The following is a 17,883-nucleotide window of genomic DNA, read 5'->3' as shown; positions in this document are numbered from 1 at the left end:
CTAATTATTTTGGTGTTTTTACATTGTAAACCATCCTGTGTTCCTCGGCTAAAGGTTGTGAGATATATACCCACAGCACTTCAAATTTTAGGATTAAGTACAATATTTCAGCTCTTTTTCCCAGTCCTGATGTGGTAGTTCTTTTTGATGTGCTTGGCTCCTTTGGAAGAGCAGCATAATTAATTAATTAATTAATTAATTACATGTTTAAAAATTGCTCCATTGCTTTTTTGTTCCATTGACTGTACTTCTTGGCTTGTATCTTTAATAAAATTCCTGCAAGTTTTTTTTGTTTGATGTCTTACTGTATTTTAATTTGATGGAAGTTGCCCAGAGTGGCTGAGGCAACCCAGTAAGATGGGTGGCATAAAAATAATACATTATCATCATCATCATCAACAACAACAACAACAACATTTACTTTATCTTTGCAATATACAGTAGGATTGTGGCCTGTTTTCCAGATCTTTGTGCACTGCTTCCTTTGCCAAAGCCTCTTTAAGTCAGGGTCCTTTGAACAGAAGATTAAAATAAGGACGGTGTTAGCAATGTCACGCTTACTGCAGGGTTTCCTTATCACTACACAAATCTATAAAACCAACAGAGTAACAAACGCTATACATAGCTAGGCAGGAATCAGTGGCATATTGGCATACAACCCTCTCCAAGAGGATGAAACCCAGGAGCTGGCCTGAAAATAATATCAGTTTTGTTTTGGGAGATAAGAATTTCCCCATTTATTGCCGTTTCCCCTTATCTAAACAACCCAGGGATGAATTTTTGTATATCTATGTCCATGTGCACAAGTAACCAGATGTGAGGAAAAGGGGAGAAAAATGAGTATGATAGCACATTACGGCACCTATCTTTTAAAGAACAATACTCACTGTCTCTTGAGACTTACGACTTTGAGTTCCTGTTTTGAGGACAACATGGAGTTCTCCCTCAACCCCCCGCCCTTGCAGGCCTCCAGCCATTCCCCCATGAAGCCAGTTTTCTCCTAGCTAGGCTCCAAGAATGGAAATAAACTCAGGAGGAAAATAACCGAGGCAGAAAGAAGACTGGATGCATGGAACGTGGTGGGTAGCACATGAGTTCAGCAACCCCCTGTTTTGCATGCTGCTTTTACCGTTGAAATTGTCCCTACCTCCACCCCCCTTTACCAGGTGTGCACACAGGTGACCTGTGTTTAAAGACACAGTCTTTTGCTGCTGGGTCTCATTCTGCTCCCCGTCAGTCACAAAGCAAAGGAAAAGATTCCTCGCCGTTTACCAATGTGACCTGAATGAATGAATCTTTATTTGCTCAACCATCGGCCATAGCAATAAAACAACAATACGATATACAAAGAATAGAAATAAAAAGTCAGCTATATAAAATACATTTTAGGGTTTTGAATCAATAGTCAAATAGTGGATCTTATTCTGATTCACTGGCAGGATCTGAATAAACTTTCACAATTTCATTTGAGTAACAGATATTTCAGAGAAATGATAAGGGATTTTATTTTTGTGTAGGAAAAGCATGATACGATAAGTAAAATAAATAACTCAGCAGAGGGGGAGTTGAGGCAAGTCCAGAGGAGGGGAGGGAGAATAATTGTACATAACACGATGAATGAGATTTGTATCATTTCATTCTTTGTTATAAAATTCAATAAATATTCAAAAACAAGCAAACAAACAAAAAACCTTGCAGACTTTGCTGTCACCTGCTCATTTTGATCTGCCAAGAGAAAGGACACTGTGGCAGTGGTTGGACGACCTGGAATGAACAATAAAAGAGGGGGAGCCTGGATAGCTCAGTTGGTTAGACCATGGTGCTGATAACACCAAGGTTGCAGGTTCAATGACTGTATGGACCAGCTGCATATTCCTGCATTGCAGGGGGTTGGACTAGATGATCCCCAGGGTCCCTTCCAACTCTACAGTTCTGTGATTCTGGGTGAGAATCCCATTCCTCAAGTCTTTGTAAAGAGTGCAAGCCAGAAGGGCATGTGCCACCGATTCGGTACTGCCATCTCCACAGGGACATAAGCGTTTTGTGTGTGGAATCTGTTGGAATCGTCCCTCAAGTACAACCAAGGGCAATACATTCAATCTTGCGAGAGTAAAAGTGCGTCTATATTTTAGAATTGGTAAGTTATGCAGATAGGGTGCCAGAGAGTCAAAATGGGAATAGTCACACCATGGGCAAACTTTCCATATTGTGGCCAATTTGTTCTGATGCTCGATATCATTTAGGTGCTGACAAATTAGACCGTTTGCTTTACCCAAAGTGAGTAGCTGTTGTGGTGATAAACCACAAGAGTGAGGTTTTGATGTGACCTATGAAACAATCAGGGGTTACAAAAGGCAAAACCAAAACAGATAAAACACACAGCTTTAAAAAATTGTGAAATTGGTCTATTGTCCCAGCCTTTCCCCGCACTTTTTTTTTTTATGGAGTGAATGAGATATGAGAGAATGCCTCTGCGAAGCTGATGCAGATAACAGAAGCTTGCACTTTATTTGATGCACACATGCACAACTCCAAGTGTGAAATGTGGACCATTTATAAATACGCCATGGCCAACTCCTTGAAAGATTCCATCAACGGTGTCTCCGAAAAAAATCACACATTACTTGGGAAGACAGGCGAACTAATGCCTGGAAGAAGCAAAGATTACCAGTGTCAAAGCAATAATTCTTCAACATCAACTTCGTTGGACTGGTCATGTGCAAATACCTGATTATCGTCTTCCAAAGCAACTACTCTATTCCAAACTTAAAAATGGACAGTGTGATGCTGGTGGTCAACAAAAGAGGTTTAAAGACTCATTCAAGGCAATCTAAAAAATGTAGTATAAACACCAACAACTGGGAAATACTGGCCTGCGAGAGCTCCAATTGGAGAACAGCCTTTACCAAAGTTGTTGTGAACTTTGAAGACGCTCAAACTCAGGACAAAAGGGAGAAACGTGCTAAGAGGAAGGCACGCTTGGCAAACCCTCACCGTGATCAACTCCCGCCTGGAAACCTATGTCTCCACTGTGGAAGGACGTGTGGATCCAGAATTGGCCTCCATGGTCACTTACAGACTCAATGTTAAAACCGTGTTTATGGAAGATAATCTTACTCGCCAAAGAAGAAGAAAAGTGTGGGAATCCCTGGACAGAGCAATGGGGTTTTTCTTTTTTTGGGGGGGGGGGGAGAGGAAGCCACATGTGTGTCCTCAAGGTGTAGACTTGCATGGCTAGGGCTGCACTAACAGTTGCCACAGAAGGTGGTGTGTGAGAGAGAATGTAAAAGGTAAAGGGACCCCTGACCATTAGGTCCAGTCGTGACCGACTCTGGGGTTGTGGCGCTCATCTCACTTTATTAGCTGAGGGAGCCGGCGTACAGCTTCCGGGTCATGTGGCCAGCATGACTAAGCTACTTCTGGTGAACCAGAGCAGCACACGGAAACGCCATCTACCTTCCCACAGGAGCTCACCCCGTAGTGGGGATTCGAACTGCCGACCTTCTGATCGGCAAGTCCTAGGCTCTGTGGTTTAACTCATAGCGCCACCCGCTGAAACTACATTTTAGCTTAATTACAGCCTCCCCTTTATAGGCTTCCAAAAATGGGAGCTAAGGGGGCTGTCAACAACAACAAACAAAAAGTTCGAGAGGCTGGGTCCCTTCTGTTCCCCTGTAATTTGAGCATTGCAGCAGGCAGGTGATGGGTGAGACAAGGAATTAACTTAGAAATCACTCTCCAAAGTGGACCATGGTGATCAGGTGTGCACTGGATACATGTATCGTTTTGCTTTTAAAAACCACCATATGGGCGAATCTTAACAATGAAAATTCTTCAATTTAACACACATCAGTCATGATCTTTGCTCTTTTTTTATTCTGAAAACCAAAGCAATTCCCAAAGGTACAATTAATATTTTATATTATATATTAGTATCAACACTGCATTCCATGCAGACAATCCGTACCAAACATCTTGCCACAAGCTTTTCCACCCCACGCTCCTCAACATTGAATTATGTTGTAAATTCAAGTATACAAGAAAGAAAAGAAAGGCTTTGCATTGTTATGAGAGATAATGAATTTGGTGCTCAGATCTTATTTGCTGTGGACATGAACTGAATGGGTCATTTGACTTACAGGAAGCGCTTGCATGGTTTTTATTTTATTTTACAGAATTAGATGTGGTCAACACATCTAAAACCTGCAATTCCACATGTAGATTCTTTACCCAGCCATGAACTTCCAACAGGTACATGGAGACAGCAGTGATTTTCAGGCTAGCATTGAGACCTGAAATGTCAGCCCAGGACACACAGTGTCTGGTTTTTATAGTTCTAATGCAGTACTGAAATGCTCTGGAAATGCCTTGTTAAAACTCCTATGAAAGCATGTCTATATTGGAGAGTGGAAGAACTACATCTCAAGTTGTGCTTCTCTTTATTAAAGCCTTTCCCCCTACTCTTTGGCTATTTCAACACTGGGAATTATATCTGCGAAAAAGCTACACTTTCTTCACTGCCTTTTACAGGGCATCTGTACAACACTATGAACCAACTAAACAACCACCTCTCATGTTCAGCTTCCTTTCCCCACTCAGAGCTCAGAAAACCCAACTTTTTAAAATTCGGTGGAACAGTTGCACAATTTCCCCAGGTGTACATAGCTTGTCACACCGCTATTCTGGCCAACTATGGTCTGTATAGATGGCTTCAGCTGTTTTCTTCAATATGGTCTGTTTCTACTTTCTTGAAATCAACCCTTATCACTTTTTCTTCTTCTTGCCCTAAATTGCAGCAGGGGAGGGAATCATGACCAGGAATGTCGTGAAAGGAGAAGGGTTTATTTAATCCTTCCCTCACCCACAGACTGTGTACACACTCTCTCATTTACTCTGCTTCCATTGTTTGGGAAGTGGTGTACTACACAAGACATTATCCGCAATCCGTATCCTATCCTGCATCAATCCTGCCATTTCTTATGACTTACTGCATTTTGATCTGTTTCGCTCCAAACCAGCTTTGATCTGAATTGAGGAAAAGAAAGACCCAGCTGTAGTTTTAAGCTGGCAATCTGTACGTGGCCGCAATGGTCCTGGTGAATATGCACACACTCACATATCTGAGGCTGAGAAAAGGGAAAGGGGCCTGCTCTCTTGACTACAGAGTTTGAGAAGTCCTGGCTCTGAAAGCACAATGCCATTCCACTTACAGCTCGAAACAGAACAGCAGTGGTTGTCTGCTACTAAAAACTGTCCACGTCCGGAAGAAGCCTTTATGACTGTGGTCCACCTTTTGCATAATAGTGTTTGGTGAACAAATATAAGATCCTGTTTGTTTCTTTCAGGGATCTCTTCTTCGCCGCCACCCCACTCTCCATACAGCACACCAGTGGTTGTGATAAATAGGCTAGCATATACCGTATTTTTTGCTCTATAAGACTCACTTTTTCCCTCCTAAAAAGTAAGGGGAAAGGTGTGTCCGTCTTATGGAGCGAATGCAGGCTGCGCAGCTATCCCAGAAGCCAGGACAGCAAGAGGGATTGCTGCTTTCCCTGCGCAGCGATCCCTCTTGCTGTTCTGGCTTCTGAGATTCAGAATATTTTTTTCCTTGTTTTTCTCCTCCAAAAACTAGGTGGATCTTGTGGTCTGGTGCGTCTTCTAGAGTGAAAAATATGGCACATACTGTCCTGAAAAAGTTTCACTGGGATGCATTGCGGGACTGTGTTGCATCTTATGCATGCGTTTTTACTTTTCTTAGAATTAAAATAAAAAGTCAGGTCAGGGAGAAAACGCCACGACCCTGGTAATAGCCCCATTTATACTCTGCCTGCATCTATATCTCTACACGGTTATAGAATTATACAAAATCAGTTACGTACTATACATTAGATAATTAGCTCCTGAGGAAACCCCTGGGACAGATAGGCTCAGCCTGGATACGGAATGAAGCAACAACACCCATAGATGCATAAGTTTAGGAGACATGTCCAGTAATAATAATAATAATAATAATAATAATAATAATAATAATAATAATAATTCCTCTCGGTGCTTTTTCTCTCTTTCTCCAACCAAGGCAGCCCGGCTGCTGTGGTGCTCTTTGTGCCTGTTTTTATTTTTATTTTATTTTACCCCAGACCATATGCAGAAATGGCAAAGTACAACGTTTTTGTTCTAAACCAGCTTTCGCCCTCTAGATGTTTGGGACGCTGCCTCCTATCAGCCCCAGCTGTGCTGCCTGGGATTGATGCGAGGTCTGACCCAGCACACCTGGAAGGTTGGAGAAGCCTCCTTTGAACTCTCAAAGCCAAACTCCTTGTTACCTTCTGCAGGGCAGTTTACCGACACACGTCTCTTCCCTGAGTTTCCCGGTAACTTTAAAGCAGGCGTATCATGCAGTGAGTGTCAACATGCTGCCAGTACTTTCCCGCCTCCCTGCACAGGGCAGTCGATATATGCCGGGAGAGCAGCAAACACAGAATGTGATGGAGTCGCATCGCTTGTCCTCAAAATATCACCTGAAGAAATGGGATAAGAAGTGTGGGTCATCGCGGTCTCCCTGTATTGCCGTAACAGGTGAGCTAGCCCTTAGGATATGTGCAAAATTTGCTCAGGCACATATTTCTCTTGTGGCCATACAGATATGCTCGCAATAGCTTCAACATCAAAATACTTGTTACAGTCTGATTTTAAATGTGGATTTTTTTCCCCCTGGGAGGGAGCTGGAGCTAGTGGGAAAATCTGGGACTGGCAACCATGCCTCGCATCACATAGTGTTGTATCCAAATTAGATTGGGGGGGGGGGGGATTGTCCAGTAGCAGCACTTTCAGGAATGTGTACCAGAATTTTACAAGTACATTTTATCACCCGAACCCACTGGGAAAACATATGGGGTAACCATCATACAAGATAAAGAGGACAGAACAGGAACGTCACCGTTTCCAAGAAAAAATAATCTCTATATGTGCCACGAGACTCCCTTGAAAAAGACCAGGTCTTGATTCCTAACTAAAATCTGATTGTTAGTAGGATCAGACAGACAGAGAGAATCTGCTTTAATTCCCTCCGTTCCCTTCATTGAGATAAGGTAGACCTTTCTCCTTCTCATTCATAAAGTACTAATGAAACCAATGACTAGAACGCGCTCTTTAAAAAAATCCAGAAAAGGGAAGCTAAGTCATATAGCCAATTGTGAGGTGGAGTTGGTAATTCACAGCAGAAATAAGACAAACCATATTATTGTTTTCAGGGTCTGAGGCCAAGTTTGATACGTATTTTATCCTCTGGATGGGGTGATTACTGTCAATTGCAAGGCCTCCTTAATTAATGCTTTCTTTCTCGTGGCTCAAATTTATACCGCCATTACCGATAAATATGAAGGTGGCATTTCAGGCCCAGATTAAGCTCCCCACAAGCCACAAATGTCAGGCACTGCATCCAGTAAGTGCTGCAATGACACTGAGATATTTGAGTCAGACCAACTTGTTCCATGCTAACTATAATCCGTAAGCATCTCTCAAGGGTTTATTCAGAAGGCAAACTTCAATCTCTCCCACCAGAAGCCTAGATTTCCCCCTACCCTAACCTTTCTTTGGACAGTTTAATGTATTTGCTTTCTCACCGTTTGGGGGCTTAAAAAAATTATGTGTAATACCCTCCATAACACACAGAAGCAAAAAAAGCATCTTCTTTTCTATATGGCTCAGCTGCCTGAGAAAAGCAGGAAGAGTGCAGACTTAGACTTCTTTTCCCTGGCACTGAAATCAGCCGTGGATGGCTACACCTGAAAACAACCAATATGAAGTGGGCTTCTCTGCAATAAAAGCTTCGACTCCATTGTAACTTTCCCCGCTAAACCACCCAGAGCCACAAGCCAAACCTGCATGCCTTTTGGGTCCTCCTGTATCCATTTCAATTCTTTTTTGGGGGGCTCTTTAGGTGTTTACTTTCCCCTTTTTGCTATTTCTTCAGTTGTGCTCATCGTGAAACAAACAGGAAACGGGAGGTGACGTTATAAAGGTGTGAGAGCAATTAAAAGAAGAAGAAGACGCATTCTTCAGCATTGATCCGCTTCGACGAAACCCTCCTTCTCGTGGCCAGATGGCTCCACTTCGGTGTACATCGAGTGGTTTCTGAATTTCATGGCAGGCCACTGGTGCGGTCTCTGCTGTGGCGTGAAGAAAAGAAGGGCGTCAGTATGTGAAAAGGGTTGGCTGTCACGATTTGCACACATACATACTTTACATCAGCCTTCCTAAAGTTGAGTGTTTCTGGACCCCAGTTCCCATCAGTCCCCACCAAGAGTAGCCAGCAATCAGGGATGATGGGAGATACAGTCCAAAACATCTGGAGTGTAATGACCTCTGGCAGTCTATCAAGCCATGATAAGAAGTAATGACTCTCCGGCAGTTTTAGGTACGTTTATTTACAAAAAGACATATCCAGAGCACGGCTTCTCGCCTGCTCGCATTTACGATAGTTGGTCAGTCTGAAATTTCGCCCCTCCCACAGCAGGAAGGATGGCAAACTCCCGCCTTTCTCCTCTTGCCCTTCCGTTGCCCTCTGATCTTATGCAGTCACCTAGAATGAGGACTGAGAGGACTGGCCTGCCCCCTCCCCACTTCCACTCAACACAGACTCAGACCTCTGCTTATCTGCTGATTGCCTAGCAATGCTCTGGCTGTCTTCCAACTCTCCCTCTTCTTGAGAGCTAACAGAGTCTTCCCTGGGAAAGGGGGTCGAGCTGCCCTTCCTCGACTCTTTCAGCCAGGTCTCATCTGCAGAGTCAATCTCTGGTTCACTTAGTTCAATTTCTGAGTCTAGTTCTTCCCCTGCGCTCTGGGGGGCCACGTTCCTGACATAGAGGACCCCAGGTTGGGGAAACCGATCTAGTGATTTCTGATATGTGCATGAGTTGTTGTGCACAGAGCTGTCCTTCCTAAAGATGAGGCCCACAGTTCAGTGGCAAAACTTATGCTTTTGCATACAGAAAGTCCCAGGTTCAATCTTTTGCATTTACAGATTGGGTAAGCAGGTGATGAGAAGGACTTCGACCAGAGACCCTAGAAAAGCCTCTGCCAACCGGTTCGGGGCTGGATGGAGAAATAGGTTGGCCAGGTATAAGGCAGCTTCCTGATCTCCAGACAGATCAAAAGGAAGGACATGGTAGCATGCATAGGCCCTGCAGAGAACTGTCCCCTCTGCTTGAAAAAAGAAAAGAAAAAAGAAGCTCCTTGTGTGCATATCAAACTGCATAAAGGGCTCTGGATTGCAGTGATTATCCGGAGGTAAGTGTTATTCATTTTGTAGAAATACTGTGCTTATTTGGGAGAGTTCCTTCCCCCTCCCCCTTTCTAATTCTGCCAGATGCATAAATATATTTGCAGAAGTAATATCATGAAAATTACAGCCTCAAAGGTAAAGCCATCACCATTTTATATTCTATATTTTAGTGTCTTCTTCTTGAATAGCACCTGCAAAGATTGCTCAGGTATAGGGCCTTAGGTACACTTCAGAGCATCAGAACTGCTGCTGAGGACCCCAAATGGAACGCGGAAAATATAGGACAAAGAAAACTGTGAAGCAGTATTCAGCAAGTACTGAATCTGGTGCTCAAAACTTTTATTTTCAAAACATCATGGGGGCGAGAATTCTGATGCTATTTGGAGTAACATATTAAATTAAGATGCTGCCAAAGAGGGAGGGAACGGGTGAAGACCAGCCTGGAGAGAAGATCGAGGAGATGTGAACCTAAAGGTTTGTCATTTTCTTTCTCAATGCCCAACCATTTTTCAAATTGATTATCTCCAGGGAGAATTGCACTCTGCAGCAGGGAAAACACTTGGCTAGGGATCAAGAGGCGGATTTGGGTCACAATTTTATTTTACTGGCAAACCTCTCGAGTGTTGAGAGAGAAGTGGCTCTTGGGTAGCAATCTAACACCCACTCACCTGGAAGCAAGCCTCAATGGGCCTTGCTACGCTGTCAAACTCACCTTAATGAAGAACAAAGCAGCGTGGGATGTAGGGTTGCTTCTGATGTAGATCCCAGCAAGAATAATGGCTGCTATGAGCAGGACTGCCAGCACAATTCCAACAATGGTTCCTGTATGGAGCTGGGATTCTACTTTTTCTGCAGGGAAGTCGTCTCTCAAACCTTCAGGGGAAGTTTCCATAAGGGTTGGGGGGATAATGTGAAAATTACTCCAATACAGCCACAACAAAAGAAAAAAAAACAACCCACAAGGATCAGCTAGGCGAGCTTTGTTTGTTCAGTTATCAAAAAGAGGCTGAAAGGTACACCATTTGTGGGTACCATTACCCACAGTGCCTTTAAAGGTAAAGGGACCTCTGACCATTAGGTCCAGTCGTGACCGACTCTGGGGTTGCGGCGCTCATCTCGCTTTATTGGCCGAGGGGGCCGGCGTACAGCTTCCGGGTCATGTGGCCAGCATGACTAAGCCGCTTCTGGCGAACTAAGCCGCTTCTGCCACATGACCCAGAAAGCTGTCTGCGGACAAACGTCGGCTCCCTCGGCCTGAAAGCGAGATGAGCTCCGCAACCCCATAGTCGCCTTTGACTGGACTTATTGTATTTTTCGCCCCATAGGGCTCACTGGCCCATAGGGCGCACCTAGTTTTTTTTGGGGGAAATAAATAAAAAACAATTATTTCCCCCCCCCCCCGGCGCGGGGCTGTGGCGGGGGAAGCCCGAGCTTCCCCTGACCCCAGCCCCCAGAACAGGCTGCTATCCACAAGCCGTGGGAGAGCTGCGCGACTTCGCGCAGCCCTCCCACGGCTTGCGGAGAGCTGCGCGAAGCCCGAAACCTGGGGGGCCCTGAGCTCAGCGCGCCCCAGGCTTTGGGGTGCAGGCAGCTCTCTGCAAGCTGTGGGAGAGCTGCGTGAAGTCAAACAGCTCTCCCACGGCTTGCGGAGAGCTTCCTGAAGCCTGGAGAGCGAGAGGGGTCGGTGTGCACTGACCCCTCTCGCTCTCCAGGCTTCAGCAAAAGCCTGCATTCGCCCCATAGGATGCACACACATTTCCCCTTCATTTTTGGAGGGGGGAAAGTGCATCCTATAGGGCGAAAAATACGGTAACCGTCCACGGGTCCTTTACCTTTACCTTTAGTCATATGGTCATCCCAGGTGAAACAGCAGTTCAGGGCACACCTCACATCCCCAGAACATGGACATTCCCACACATTTGCATATCCTCTAGGCCAAGAAATAATTAGGCACTTACCGTCTTCTGGATTTTGGTTCAACTTCGTATCATCTATAAGAAAACAAAAACAATAACGAAAAGAGGATATAGGCTGGTTTGGCAAAGTCTTTCGGGGAGTTCAGATTCCTAAGTCTGGCTGGTAATCCTGAAAACAAGGTACTTTCCAAAAACATCATGGTTTAAATGTGGTATTGAATTAATGAATGGCTTATAGGCCTGGCTGTGGAGGACTGTGGTTTGGTTTTTTTTAATTGTGGCATTTAATTGCTCCATCCATCTAACTGCTCGATATTTTGCTTGTTATTGCTGTTATGCTGTGTATGTGTTTTGTGAATGAATGAATGAATGAATGAATGAATGAATGAATGAATAGTTAAAAATTGCAAGGGGAACTTTGTTGCTTCCAGATGTGGAAGCATCCATTTAAGAGCATCCAGTGGTTGCTATTCTGCTTTATGCAGGTAGGGAATAGCAACTCTGCTTGCAGACAATTGCAGCCAGGTGTTCACTCACGAAATATAGTGGAGGAGGCTGTGGTGTGTGTGTGGGGGGGAGGGTTAAATAATCCTTTATCCTTTGATGCACTGTGGATCATGATCCCCCACATCAACTTGCAATTTAGGAAAGGTGGAGGAAGAAACAGATATAAAGGCAATACTATTTGGAAAATGAAGGGTTAACGGGGTCGAGCTGGTTCCTAGAGAGGAGAAAGAACCACAGAGAAAGAAATATTCTGCACATTAATTGCAGATTTGCTGTGTTATGGGTTGCTGAAATGTTAAACAGCAACAGGATGAAAAGGAAAGGAAGCTGGACAGCTCAGTCGGTAGAGCATGAGATTCTTAATCTCAGTCACGTGTTGGGCAAAATATTCCTGAATTGCAGAGGATTGGACTACATCAGGGGTAGGCAACCTAAGGCCCGGGGGCCAGATGTGGCCCAATCACCTTCTCAATCTGGCCCGCGGACGGTCCGGGAATCAGCATGTTTTTACATGAGTAGAATGTATCCTTTTATTTAAAATGCATCTCTGGGTTATTTGTGGGGCATAGGAATTCGTTCATTATTTTTTCCAAAATATAGTCCGGCCCACCACAAGGTCTGAGGGGCAGTGGACCGGCCCACGGCTGAAAAAGGTTGCTGACCCCTGGACTAGATAGTTGTTGTGGTCCCTTCCAACTCTATATACCTTTTCACATACAGAAGTTGACTGGACTGGTGGTTGAATCTTATTTCAATACCAGCAACAGGAAAGAATGCTTCACCACACTTGAGAGCAGTTGGCTAGTTACAGGGATGTAGGCCAGGCCATATGATATGCACAGCTCTGTCCTCTCCAACAGAAGGGTATAGCCAGAAGAATCAGGAGAAACAGTCTGGGGGCTACTATCCCAGCATCTGCTGCATGAGGCAGTCATCTCACTCTGTCTAATGGTAGGGCTGGCCCCACACTTAACGTTTTCTTATATCCCTATATAAGGGACGCGGGTGGCGCTGTGGTCTAAGCCACAGAGCCAAGGGCTTGCTGATCAGAAGGTTGGCGGTTCGAATCCCCGCAACAGGGTGAGCTCCCGTTGCTCGGTCCCTGCTCCTGCCAACCTAGCAATTCGAAAGCATATCAAAGTGCAAGTAAATAAATAGGTACCGCTCCGGCGGGAAGGTAAATGGCATTTCCGTGCGCTGCTCTGGTTCACCAGAAGCGGCTTAGTCATGCTGGCCACATGACCCAGAAGCTGTACACTGGCTCCCTTGGCCAATAAAGCAAGATGAGCGCCACAACCCCAGAGTCGGCCACGACTGGACCTAATGGTCAGGGGTCCCTTAACCTTTACCTTTATATCCCTATACAGTGCTTAAGTACTTAATTCGTTCTGGAGGTCCGTTCTTAACCTGAAACTGTTCTTAACCTGAAGCACCACTTTAGCTAATGGGGTCTCCTGCTGCCGCCGCACCGCCAGAGCACAATTTCTGTTTTCATCCTGAAGCAAAGTTCTTAACCCGAGGTAATATTTCTGGGTTAGCGGAGTCTGTAACCTGAAGCATATGCAGCCCGAGGTACCACTGTATGGAATTAGCACTATCTGCATGTTATAAAAGATTAGTATTATTCCAAAGAATAATACTAATTCCAAAGAATAATACTTTTTATAAAACCAAACTCTCTCTCTCTCTCTCATATGCTTGGGAAGACAGGATTTCAAGCGAGACCATCTGCTCATCCACTTGTCTGCTTACACAGCTTATTCAGAAAAGCATGAAGCGTTTACTTGGAGAGGTCATTTGAGCAAGGACATAACTCTCTCTCCTGTTTTACCACTGCTCAGCTTCTTTGGAAGGAATGAGTAAGAAAGAAGGAAACATCTTCTCTCCTCTTGTCACTTAACAGCACCCCCTGGAAGAAATTATTTGGGCTCTGCTTTTATAGGCAAGAGGGGAAGGCACAAATGGCATCCAAATAACTAGGATGTCAGCCACATTCATAAATATCATCTCCATTAGCTGGCTCCAAGGAGCTGGACTGTAAGGATAAAAGATAAAAATTGAAAGAAAGCTTCTATGATGTCTTCGCAGCTGGCCTAGATTTATTTCATGTTTCAATTTCACCACCAGAAAAACATTCCTATTATAAGCGTACAAGTTTCATCATTTTATCAGTCTCACACCATCATACATACATATGTTATCAGCTTTTTTTGATAACCTCACGAGTGCCTTTTCAGAGGGTAAGAGTCCCAGGAAGACTTGAGGCCCAGTACCATGGTGATGGCTGTTGTGTGCACGTTTGTTTTGTCTCAAACCAAGCTAAGAAATTAACCTCATGCTTTAATACGCTGTTATAAAAATAAAAATAAAACTATTTCCCTGCCCGGAATCAAAAAGTCAACTGGAAACCATCAGCGTGGCTCTTCCCTCATATTTTATTAGCTCTTCTCAAAGTCAACTCAGTCACAAAAGAATTCTTTCCTCTCCTTCCTTCAGTGCTGAAGGGCAACTGCTAATGTTCTTTTCTATTTATTTTAATTAGCAGCTTGCGACAGGGACTATTAAACAGCAAAATTGAACTGGTACCTGCTGCTAACCACAGAGGGGAATAGTGGTTTTGATGCTAACCTAGGCATATTATGCACAAGATCCTGGGGAATATGACATAATTTCTCACACTGGAGGAAACTTAATTAGTCTGGGGTGATGTTCTGTTTTAAGCTGTCACCATGACACACTGATCTCCACAAGTTAATTTCAAAAACGAAAGGTCTCTGGTCTCTCTCTGGAAGCAATGCCTCCAGCCAACCTAGAATGAGGGCTTGGAGCAAGAAGACCACACTTTTCTGTCAGTCTTTTTCCACTCATCCAAATGTTAAATTTAGACATTCAGCGCAATGGGTCTTTCAAACCATGTTTGCACATGTATAGCTGATGCAATTCTAATTCATAACTGTGTGAAAAGCCTAGATCAATTTCTAACTGATTAGTTCAGCTATGACCGCTCACCTCAAGCAAATTTGGTTTCTCAAGGTGCTGAAAATTAACTAACCTTGTTCATGGATCTGAGAGAATACACAATAATCTACAGTAGGGTTTCCCAAACTTGGTCTCCAGTTGTTTTCAGACTACAGTTCCCATCATCCCTGACCACTGGTCTTGCTAGCTAGGGATGATGGGAATTGTAGTTCGGAAACAGCTGGAGACCCAAGTTTAGGAAACACAGGGGGGACATCCTCCTGATGCCTCCCTTTCCCATTTGACCCTGGCTGGTACCTTCTGTAGTTAGGCTGTCGACATAGTGGGAAGAAGAAGTGGTGACGTCTTCTCTGAGTGTTGTGAAGGGACTGTCGCTGGGAGGTGTTGAGTAGTAATGTTCGTCGTCTTCAAAGTCGGCACAGGTCTTCTCTTCTAACTAAAACGACAAGTCCGAACCAGTCATTCCGGTGGTGGTGGTGCTTCTTTGTGGATATAATTTGCCACATGCCATTGACGCAATCATAGTGCATTAGTGGCAGACTTATTTATACTGGCCCCATACGCACATCTTTCAATTTTATTAGTTATTCTGCAATGCTTCCTCAGTGTTGCCACATTACAACACTGCTGTTTACGGAGGGGTATTCTTGCACAATAGCTCAGCAAAAAGCTCAACAAAAAAACAACCAACCAACCCTCGGAATATTTCTGGTCTGAAAAGTTAAGAGGATTTCAGAAGGAGGCTACAGAATGTCCACCAACTCTGTTTTAAACTTAAAAATAATAATCTTAAACCGATGCAAAGACTGGAGAACTGATCTTAAGAACAGAACCATGAGAAATGGAGAGACACTAAAATGGGCAGATTCACCCATCCCTAGCAGTTAGAATTGCTTGGCTGCCATTTTTTGAAAGTGCATGTCCAAAGTCCGTTTCGGGGGCATAATCTGGCCCACTAGTCGGTTTAATCCAGCCCCTGTGGCAGTTTATTCCTGGGGTAAAATCCTAAAAAAACCTCAACAACTTTGGTTGACCCTTTGGTCGGCCCCCACAACTCTTCACTTCATCAAATCTGGCCCTCTTTGAAAAAAGTCTGGACACCACTAAACACTTATCCATCCAACTGTCTCCTTTCCCGTGTTCTGTTTTTTTTGCACTAAACTTCCTTGCCGTAATTTTGCCTGTGCTTTTGTTTTCATTCTTTACTCCCAACACTGTGGACATCGTTGATCCCTCCCTCTCTGCATATGTTCCCATGTGCAAGGGGAGGTATTTCCTAAAAATATTTAGGAATGGTTTGGGGTCAGGTGGGGGGGCAAGCTCCCAAAACAACCCAATGAGGACTGAACATGCTCAGCGAACATGGAATGCTGATGGATTGTTGGCAGGAAAACTGCCAACTGTGTGGAAGTGGGAACAGAATGTGAACAGAACACTTTGCTGCAAAATTTTGCAGGCTCCCTTGTTGTTCTTTCTTTCCTTTAATCTGCAAACACTTTGGGTTATTATTACGGCTCATGGCCCTGTGTTAATAAGGGCGAATTGACTGAATCTCATTCCACCATTATAATGAATGTTACGGCTATGTAGAAGTGGAATGCAGCCCTTTGGCTGAAAAAAGATCGCCCAGCTAGGACTTTCAGCCTCTTAGGAAATGGGGGTATCAATAGTTTGAAACTCAGAGGTGGGAGACACTGGTTGAGCACTGAGCCAGGGTTGCATAAGTTCATACTTTTAAGTACTTTGATCATAACTTTACCTCTTGGTCACAGCCATACTCCAACCACTCTTCACGATGTCGGTCAAATCCACTGGAACACCTACAGAAAAGAGAAGCGTGTAACCAAGTATGCATCTAACCTACAAATATAGACCCGCTTGCTGACATTCTCACTGCCATGGCTTTCCCAAGGAATAAGTGTGTGTTGTGTGTATTGGGACGATCTGGTATCTTTTTTTGCTTTCCTGCACCTGTGTTGCTTTAGCAAAAAGTAGAAATGCAGAAGAACGGCACACGATGCAGGAGGAAGACAGACGACAGTGTTTTGTTCCCCATGGGAGATTGCAAAACGTTCGATACCTGACAGCTGTCATTGGGGCAAGGGGCCACCACAGGATTTGAATGCGAGTGGTTTGGCCTAGGAAACAGGGGTGCCAACTTAAATAAAATATTGGGGGGGGGGGCAGGTCCGTATAGTTAAAGCTATGGTTTTCCCAGTCGTGATGTATGGAAGTGAGAGCTGGACCATAAAGAAGGCTGATCGCCGAAGAATTGATGCTTTTGAATTATGGTGCTGGAGGAGACTCTTGAGAGTCCCATGGACTGCAAGAAGATCAAACCTCTCCATTCTGAAGGAAATCAGCCCTGAGTGCTCACTGGAAGGACAGATCCTGAAGCTGAGGCTCTAATACTTTGGCCAACTCATGAGAAGAGAAGACTCCCTGGAAAAGACCCTGATGTTGGGAAAGATGGAGGGCACAAGGAGAAGGGGATGACAGAGGATGAGATGGTTGGACAGTGTTGTCGAAGCTACCAGCATGAGTTTGACCAAACTGCGGGAAGCAGTGGAAGACAGGAGTGCCTGTCGTGCTCTGGTCCATGGGGTCACAAAGAGTCGGACACGACTAAACGACTAAACAACAACAACAGGTAAGCCACACCCCACATAACTGATCACATGATGTGGTGCACACATACCATTTTGCGGGGGGCCCTCAAATATTTTATGGGGGAGGCAAAGACCCCCTCAGCCCCTAGGAGTTGGCTCCTAGGCTAGGAAGAAACCAGGCCTGAGATAAGCAAGAATCTTCTCATGCAAAGACATGCACTTATGGAACCTTACCCATTTCGCTAGAACTAGAAATATATACAAATTAACTATTTTTCAAGTTAGATGCACCATAGCTCAGTGGTAGAACGTCAGGTTTACATGCAGAAAATCCTAGGTTGAATCTTCAGCATTCCTAGGTAGGCTTTCGAGAGAGTCTATGCCAGTTCGTGTAGAACACAGCTTCCTGTGTTTCTATGGGTTAGCAATCAAGGCTTCTTTCAAGTACCCGTAAAAATATCGCTTCCTGGAGATATTAAGGAACACAGCCTAGTCCCTTCCCCTAAACACAACACCACCCAGGCTCCTTGGGTTGCTAAAGCATTTTGCTGCTTTTACGGCCTCCTGTTCTCTGTAAGGAGTGCGCTCC

General features: G+C 44.4%; 1 protein-coding gene across 3 annotated transcripts in view; it reads right to left on the bottom strand.

Annotated features, from left to right (window-relative positions):
• Positions 1 to 3,853: 3,853 nt before the first annotated feature.
• The window catches only part of PLXDC1 (plexin domain containing 1), a 74,319-nt gene continuing 60,289 nt past the window's right edge, over positions 3,854 to 17,883 (bottom strand). For 2 of the 3 annotated variants that reach the window (XM_028702854.2, XM_028702857.2), the window contains exons 10-14: positions 16,445 to 16,505; positions 14,983 to 15,121; positions 11,242 to 11,274; positions 9,996 to 10,156; positions 3,854 to 8,168 (exon numbers count right to left, since the gene is read on the bottom strand). In XM_028702854.2, the coding sequence (XP_028558687.2) occupies positions 8,058 to 8,168; positions 9,996 to 10,156; positions 11,242 to 11,274; positions 14,983 to 15,121; positions 16,445 to 16,505 (505 nt within the window). In that variant the 3' untranslated portion in view covers positions 3,854 to 8,057. The remainder of the gene's footprint in view (positions 8,169 to 9,995; positions 10,157 to 11,241; positions 11,275 to 14,982; positions 15,122 to 16,444; positions 16,506 to 17,883) is intronic. The other variant, XM_077917386.1, reaches the window with a different exon arrangement.

Source organism: Podarcis muralis, chromosome 13 (assembly GCF_964188315.1).
Source record: "Podarcis muralis chromosome 13, rPodMur119.hap1.1, whole genome shotgun sequence".
NCBI lineage: Eukaryota > Metazoa > Chordata > Lepidosauria > Squamata > Lacertidae > Podarcis > Podarcis muralis.
Note: the sequence above shows the minus strand (reverse complement) of the source record. Positions and strands in the feature narration are given on the sequence as shown.